This window comes from Magallana gigas, chromosome 2, assembly GCF_963853765.1.
Source record: "Magallana gigas chromosome 2, xbMagGiga1.1, whole genome shotgun sequence".
NCBI classification, from domain to species: domain Eukaryota; kingdom Metazoa; phylum Mollusca; class Bivalvia; order Ostreida; family Ostreidae; genus Magallana; species Magallana gigas.
The window spans coordinates 11,256,302-11,265,037 of NC_088854.1; the positions used below are offsets into that span (position 1 = coordinate 11,256,302).

The following is an 8,736-nucleotide window of genomic DNA, read 5'->3' on the forward strand; positions in this document are numbered from 1 at the left end:
TATCCATTACAAATTCAACATGTAATGAAACTAGAAAACTGACCAGTCAGGAAGGGCCCCGCTATGACAATTAATATAGAGAAGTGAAAAAAACTTTGAATTCCATCCTCTTTATATTAACAATGATGAAAAATGCCCGGCAGAAGATGTAAAGAACTGGAATATATAGGATCTCGTGATTTGTAGTTGGATATGATTTTCATCCAACAATTAAAGTGTTTTTTTCTTGAGCCTTAGTGAGGGGATAAAACACACAAGTTGGATAAAAATCATATTATACTACAAATCATGAGATTCTATTTATCCCATATTTTATACACCGCAATCAATGTTTACACTGTTTATAAAACTCTACATTATTTTTACTTCATTATGCCTAGGCAAATCCCATTGTAAAGTCACAACTGTGGGATATCAAAAAAATATCCAATGAGTCATATCCACGGGATAAAGTGGGTTAACATGGGATGAAATAAAATTTGCTAAAAAAACAAAGAATTGATACCAATGCAATGATACCTAGGCTTTGCCTCTATTCAATAAAATTATTATAAATCATTGTGTACGGTATTTTAACCAAAATAAAATATGAATATTATATTTTAAATCCATATTTCAAAGAATGTACACAATACTACACATCATTCAAAATTGACCTTAACTTCAAAACAAAGTTCATTTGCAGACACAGGCAGTGCAGTAATTAATCTCAATGTGACAGATAAAGATAAAGCTTCGGATTTTCTTCCTGTGGAAGGTTAATTAATCCCAAAGGACAAATATTGCACAGCCTTCCATGTATACAATGGTAACATTCTCAGCAGTTATCTCTCTTTGCCCATTCATTCTCAGCAGTTATCTCTCTTTGCCCATTCTTCTTATGCATAGTTAGGAATCTACCCCACCACCCTAGCTCCAAACCAGAAGACATAGAGAACCAAACTTAGCATCAAAATATGTATTTCTGCCTACTGAACTACCATACCAAATTTGAACTTGATTGGGCAACCATAAAAAAAGTTATTAGAAAAAAACAGGAAATTTGTGGACGGAAGAGTGACAGACGGACGGACAGAAGGACGGACGGACAGAGTGATTACTATAGGGCACCCGCAAATCCTTGCGGGGCCCTAATTATTTAACAGTCTCAAACTTTTTGTCAAACTATAATAAAGTTGTCAGAAAAAACTTAAAATTTCAGAAAATAAAACAAAAAGTATGGGTCTATTATGTAAAATTTGAGATATGGAATGAAATAAGCTGATTTTAGGCAAAAATTGGGATTCATTTTTCCTTGACTTTTATGAAATATAAGTTAAATTTGCCAATTTGTGTCGATAGAAATATTGAAAAATTGTAAAATTATGTTTTTCGTAACAAACTGAAGATATCTTAATGCACAAACTATCTGGAAATTTTCTTTGAACTGAAAATAAGGAAGCTAAAGTGACGGTACTCTAAAACAACTGAGTTATGAAAAATGTTCATTTTCTTCTTAAAAACCTTCCGCCACAAAATATAGTCCCATACTAAACTATGTAAATATGTAATTTTTTCTATTACTATTTTATTTAAAATAGTTAAATTGGCATTATAAAATTTGAATTTAAGGGTAGAATCAATATATGATGCATAATTTCTAGAATAGAGGTGACCCAAAATGGCTACCCAAAAACAGAGGAACGAACCTCTTTAAGAAAATGCTTAGTATTTTTTTCTTTATTTAGAATCACAATCAAACTAATGTGAAATTATTTGACTTGCTATCCCAGTGCCTATGTAACTAAGCATTGATTTAGGGTCTTAGAGATTATATAACTATATAAAATTCTTCCTATTCAGTGCTCTTGGTGTCTAAAAACAATGTTTCACAAAATTTCTTAATGATTAATAATATTTGTTATAATAGATGTTAAATGTAATCTTTCATATATGACTTAAACATATTTTCATCTTATCCTTTAAAAGTCTTAAGGTGATGGTTACATAAAGTCTACATAACAAGCAAATGTAAAAAATTAAAATAACGTGTGTTCTATCTTTACAATATGATTTAATAAAATTCTTCTCATGCTATCATTGAAACACAATATCAATTCTTGAAAATACAACTGAATGAGAAAGGGATGCCAAGCATTGTTAAATGGCACATGAATTTGCTTTTAACACTTCCTGTGTTCAAATAAACAATGTTAATATAATTACTTGGCAGGCTTGGTATGATTATCACACCTTCTCCCCTACTGATCAGCGTGATGACGTCTGTACGGTCTCCTGAATACTTACGTTTCCCTGGAATAGGTCAGAGTAGGTGATCACATTCTTTGGGACCACCCCTATCAGGGTCAGTTTCTGGAAGCGCTGGACCTTCTCCTGTCCCAGGTGGGAGAGCTGCAGCTGTTTACACTCTCTGCGAGCTCGCTCCTCCTTGATGGCCTCCCCTATCATCTTGGAGACGGCCATGTCCACTCCATCCGTTATAATCCACATCTCGGTGGTGTTAGCTGCCTAGAGGATGTCAGGATATCATTAATGCAATCATTATTGTCTTAGGACACTACAAATAAGAGCTTAGCCCTTGTACTCCATTTAGAATACTGGCATTGCTGGCTGGCTATAATCAATGATTTCTCCAAGATCTCCATTTCTCAACAGTGCGGGTTACTTAAACAATAATATTAAATTAAATAAATGCTTTTCTTTTTTTTGGTGTGATTTGAAGGTGGCGACATTGCAGAAAAAATATTTATGTGTGACAGCAAGCAAAAATACATGTATAATTGGCCCTACCAGGAAAGTGATGAATACTTGAGACGATCTAGCCAGCCATATTAACAGTAATTAGTAACAGTAGTTAACATGTGTATGACACATCAACAGAGCTTGGTTTTGAGGGCAGATACATGTAATTATTTAGTAAGAAAAAGGGCAATTTCTATATAACCCACTTGCTGTATGGCACTGATTGTGAAACATTTCTTTTGACATGTTGTAAGACAATATTGCAAAACTAAACATACCATTACAAATGATAATTGACACTGGCCTGTACATTTAAATGATTAAATCAGTTGACTAGTCCATTTAAATCCTAAACAAAACAAAAAGTACCATGAGAGGGATTACAAATAATATGTAATATCCAAATACGTAACACCCATGGTGTGAAAATCTTTAGTTATCAACATGCCCTTAGGCTGACTTTTCATTGCCAAGAAGAATATGATGAACTGTCTGAACTTATTTAAAAATACCTATTTTTTACAATAATTTTGTAAAATAATATTCAACAGATTTAATTTCACTTCACGTTTATTGAACCAGTATACGAAAAAGCACATCAAAATGTTACGGTTTATTTTTTGAACAGCCTTGTAAAAAATTTATTCCCAAAAAGAGAAATATCTTATCCTTTTTAAAGAAGATTTCTTTGGTGTGTCTTATAGAAAATGCCACAAAAAACTTGAATGACTAGATTGTGTATTCAAGGACCAAACATGTAAATACCAATTATATACCAACAAACTTTGCATCCGAGTGCAAAAATAAAGCAGCCAAATCAATAGATACCTCCAAAATGGATTGAAATTTGGGGTGATTTAAAACCATTGCATTAGGTATACTTTGGTTATGCCTTTCTGGAACTGTTCCTTGAGTCGGTTGTTCTTCCACGGCCTGAAGTGTTTGACCCCTGATATGACAGACAGGACGATTTTGGGACTCCTCATTTTCCAGTATGTACCCATGAAGCGGGTCACCTCCTCGCTAGGAGTCTCTGCCGACACAGTCACATAATGCTTCTTGGTCTGAAACATGTATATAATTTCTCAACTTTATAACTACGGTAGAAAATTCTTGATGTGTTTGTGTTAAGTCTTAAAAACAAAAATAAAATAAAACAATACTGTCAATCACATATAAATCTTAAGAAAGAATCTGGTTTTATCATTCATTGATTTTTGTGGACCTCTTAATTGAGTCCATCCAGGAAATCAAAAGCATTATGTTTATAAAAGTTCAAAATATAATAGACAAGCTCAATATTGGCAAAGCCACCCTACTCATTAATTAACTTTTCCTCCAGTCTGTGAAAGTTTCAAAATAAATGAAATTTGCACACTCCGATGAATATTGTGAAACCAGGGTACTCTGGTCCTGCTACACTTACCGAGCTTTCCTCCATGTTCATCTGTCCGATCCAAAAGTGGATGTTTCCACATGGAAACGGAGCATCGTCATACCTGGCACTATCCTGAGTGTCAGTGGAGATGGCTCCCAAAGAAGTGACGGTTCTCTGGGCACTCTCCACATACTCAGTCGAGTCTCCAACAGACGAGTCAGAGCTGCCATATCCCTGAACAGACCAAAAATCAATGATTTAATCAACATAATTGTTTGAAAAAATGATTTTTTCAAAAATATTCAATGCTTTAAATATACATAATACAGTAAGTTTTACATACCAGTGGCAGCGAGAACGATTTACCCATAGTTAGCATTGAAAGTATTCATTTCAATTTCTTTCCAAACAAATTACTTAGTAGTTACAGTAGTTACTTAATATACAAGTAGGCCTCTTACTACAGTACATAAAAATATATACCTGGTATACATAAGGAAAATATTTTTCCTAAAGATTCTAAAGGCAAACAAAAAATTAAATAAAATTTCCTTAAATTTAATCATGTAACAGTATATTTACTATGTAGAACAAATTCTGGTAACTGAGTGAAAGGGCATGTACACAACACAGGAAGATCACTTTATTTGCACTACTCAATTAACACTCTCTAGCCAAATAAAAAGGCAATAACTTCTAACCAGTGGTGCGTCTTGGTTCTCATCCTTGTCTTCTAGGGTCTCTGGACTGATCATATTGATAGGCAAAGGACTGAGTCGACTTGGAGTTGAGACATGACCAGTTTCCCCGCTGGCGTAAGAAGTGCGGGTGAATCTGCCAGAGACTATGGACTGTTGAGACGTCAGGACTGGCCGAGGGGAGGGGACTGGGCTTTGTGGGGAGGACTCTGGCTGCTGGGTGCCTCCGTGGGGGATATACAGCACAGAGGTGACTGTGTCATGGACAGAGCCCTCACTGTCACTGCTGGAATGGTGGACATCCTCACTATGTGAGGAGACAGCATCGTTTACAAGGTGCTCCTCTATAATCTTATCCAACTCGGTTTCCTGCAGAACAAAACCAAAGACTGTTACACAACAAATCAATAACTCTAGGTCTGGGATAATGAAGCTGTATAGAAATAACTTTGTTGACAATGTTGGCGAACACCCAGTTATTATATTACCTTGTTTTGAAGAAGTTTTGTCATTAATTTTTTTAGTATTGGGATAATAAAGGAGAAAAAATAGGAAGCTAAAGGAGAGCAAAATTTTATGTACATGTGTACAATTCAAATATTGTGCGATACAGCTAGTTGCTTATCCTATCACTATAATTTTTGGATTTTGTTTTGTAAAACTCAATATGTATAAACAAAATAGAAAATAGTTTCAAAAACTTACCAAATTTATTTAAGAGTATAAGATAAAGTTTCTGGTTTTTTGTTTTAGATCATTTTCTTTATAAAAGAATGTCTATGCCATACAAAGTATTGAAAAGATTTCTTGTCCTTCCAGAAATTACATTTTTCTTACCTGTTCTTAATATTTTACATGACTAGTAAAAGATTCAAAATACATGTATATACTGTATTAATATTGGTAGTTTAGATGCATACATGCAACAGTTGGGTCAGTAGATTAAATACATTAATTATAGTAAATCTGATAATTTTTTTGCACCCCCACTACCAAACTGTTTTTAATTGGACTAGTCATATCATGTACATTTCCTATAAGCTTCCTTCCCTTGGCACACCAACAGAACTAAGCTTGTAAATTCTTAAGATTTGCATACGATATTACATAGCTGAACAAGATGCTAAAGCAAACAAAGCGTATTCATTGGCAGTCAGTGCCATCATCTGATAAGGGAACTAGCTCTGCACTGATTAATGCAAGGCAGCTCCAAACTGGCTTAATTGGGCAGCTTTTACATGAATATGCATTCAGTACATGATAAATGAGTAAGAGGTTTCCTTCTTCAAATACACATATAACATTTAGGGCCAGCATTAAGTGTATCATTCATTGTCATGTGATTCAGTGGCTCCTTCTCCCAATAGAATGTTTACAATTCAGTGGCTCGCTCACTGTACTGATGAAACATGTACACCTACCTTCATGTCAGAAACAATGTACTATGAAGTTTTATTTTAAAAATAATCAAGAGGTCTCATAATAGACTTGTCATCAGTTCAATGATTTTGTGAGTGCATTTTGTCAGATGTATTTCACACTTGTATAACTGTAGGGCCAATTAACTTGATAGTTAATGCAATATGCTTTGTTGTTTTGAATTACTGGTATGTGACATTCAAATTCAACCACTGTTTGATACAGTCAAAACACATATTTCTAATCATTATCTAGTGGGAAAACTATGCTTTACCCAACATCTATGATCCATTTTCAATTTTTCAAAATTATCATCTGGGTACTTCCAAGCTGGACACTGTCACTTCATTGTAAAAATGATGGAAAATATAACCAAAGGCAGATTGAGATTCAGAAAAAGTAGCTAAACATTGTGCTTTTACATGAAAAGATGGATTTTAAATTATATATTGACATGACCAAAATTACTTTCATATTACATCACTTTTTTATCTAAAATGTATGCTAAATATTTATAATTAATCTTGTTTTTCAAGAATTATATAGAATTGGTTGTTGCAATACAAAAACATTTTGATCTAAAATTAACCCAAAATGATCCCAATTTTTTTTTTTTAAAAAGCACATTTTTCCTTGTCTGTCCAATGATATTTACTGGTACGCAGCATATTTGCTAATTTGGATTTTTTTTTTTTTTTTTTTAATAAAAATACACATATCTGTGAAAGAGTAGCAACTGAAATCGATGAATTGGGAAATATCCAACATATCTTCATTGACTCATTGTCAATTTATAACTTGAAGAAATTCACAGGAACAAACTCAGTTTTCTCAGAGAGTCTACGAGATTTATAAACCAAAACAGTTTTTTAGGGAGATTTATAATGGGAATTGTTGACATCTTTTCTCCATTCAGATGTCACTTGGAATAACTTACAAAATTTTTCAATGTTATCGTCATGGTACTATCGCTTACAATACAAAATCCCATTTTTTAAAACTGTGTATTCAAACCTGGCAAGCTATATGTGGTGTTTCAAAGAAAAAATTGTTGGATATTTTCATACTATCAAAAGAATATCATTTAAACTCTGAGGTATTTATATATATTGAATAACTTACGAAAATGTGCTGCATTAATATCCTTGGGAGAGAGTACTGGCGTGCGACCTGTTCTCGCCGAGTACCATTGCTCGCCAGTACATTCACTTTTCGTATAAAATTTTATGTGTTGATTAAATGATGTCACAATGTCCTGGCGAGAAATGGTACTCAGCGAGAACTGTTTGCACGCCAGTATAGTATACAAGTTGTGTGCCCTTCTCAAATTCTACAATGAACCTTCTATTGTCTCCCAATATATCTTGGTTTTGTTGCTGTACCGTTATTCAAGAGAATGTACAAGGCCAGGCCAGCAAAGTTTATTGAACCAAACATGTCGGGGCATTGACCTGAGCTCCCCCAGGATCATATTACACAGCTTCATTTCACGTTTCTACATTAAATTTTTATAAAAATATTCCCACAAAACATAAACAAAGAATCAGAGAATAGAAAATAAACAAAGAAAATACAAGTAAGATCTTATGAATCACAAAATACGCTGCTTTGTTTACAGTTAGAGAGAGACTGATAGCAGACGTTTTTCAGTGTAAAATTGACAAAACATTCAGTTCATCCATTTTTCTGATTAACCCAATTTACCTGTGCATGGCTGGGAAGATTAACCTCTTTCCCATCTGAATTTTTGTCATCCATTTAGGGTCATGTTGTATGTCTAACGTTACCTTACATTCAATGCGTAAAACCTAAAACCGGGGAAATCCAGTCTCAACGATGACTCTCGGATCTTCGATCCCGATCGAATTTAATAGAGGGGGTGGGGGGGGGGGGGGGGGGCTGGGTATTACTACGATGTGTCCAGTGTCGTTATTTTAATTTAATAAATCATATATTGTCTTTTATTTATGGTACTGTAAGAAAACAAAGCAAAGTTGTACTTAATCACTAATATAACACACTGTTAATACTAGTTTATTTAATTTGACGACATGCATTATGTATCAAGATGACGCAACTCACATAGTTTACGCATGGAAGTATTGTGGCATAGTTCTGCCACTGCTTGTCAGATGATTATGTCGACATGTCAGATAATTATGATGACTTGTCAGATCTTTATATCGACTTTTCACTTATTCACGTATTTAAAAATTTAACACTAAAACGTTTCTACGCCCGATTTCTGACAAGTCGACATAAATATTTGACAAGTCGACATAATCTTCTTTTAAGTCGACATCATTACTTGAAAATTGACATGCTTATCTGACAAGTCGACATAACATCGAGAGGTCAACATCATTATCTGACAAGTCGACTTATAATATGAATAATTTTCTTCAAACTAGTTGACATTTTGTTTCTGTTTGTGTCAGATAATTATGTTAACTTGTAAGGTCTTGATATCGACTTGTCACATAATTATGTCGACTTGTC

General features: G+C 33.9%; 1 protein-coding gene across 3 annotated transcripts in view; it reads right to left on the bottom strand.

Moving 5' to 3' along the window:
• Positions 1-8,085, bottom strand: part of LOC105326374 (transient receptor potential cation channel subfamily M member-like 2) — a 42,113-nt gene extending 34,028 nt beyond the window's left edge. For 2 of the 3 annotated variants that reach the window (XM_034444865.2, XM_034444864.2), the window contains exons 1-5: positions 7,942-8,085; positions 4,822-5,187; positions 4,169-4,354; positions 3,624-3,806; positions 2,287-2,508 (exon numbers count right to left, since the gene is read on the bottom strand). In XM_034444865.2, coding sequence (XP_034300756.2) covers positions 2,287-2,508; positions 3,624-3,806; positions 4,169-4,354; positions 4,822-5,187; positions 7,942-7,995 — 1,011 coding nt within the window. In that variant the 5' untranslated portion in view covers positions 7,996-8,085. Of the gene's footprint in view, positions 1-2,286; positions 2,509-3,570; positions 3,807-4,168; positions 4,355-4,821; positions 5,188-7,941 lie in introns of those variants that run through there. The other variant, XM_034444866.2, reaches the window with a different exon arrangement.
• Positions 8,086-8,736: the final 651 nt, after the last annotated feature.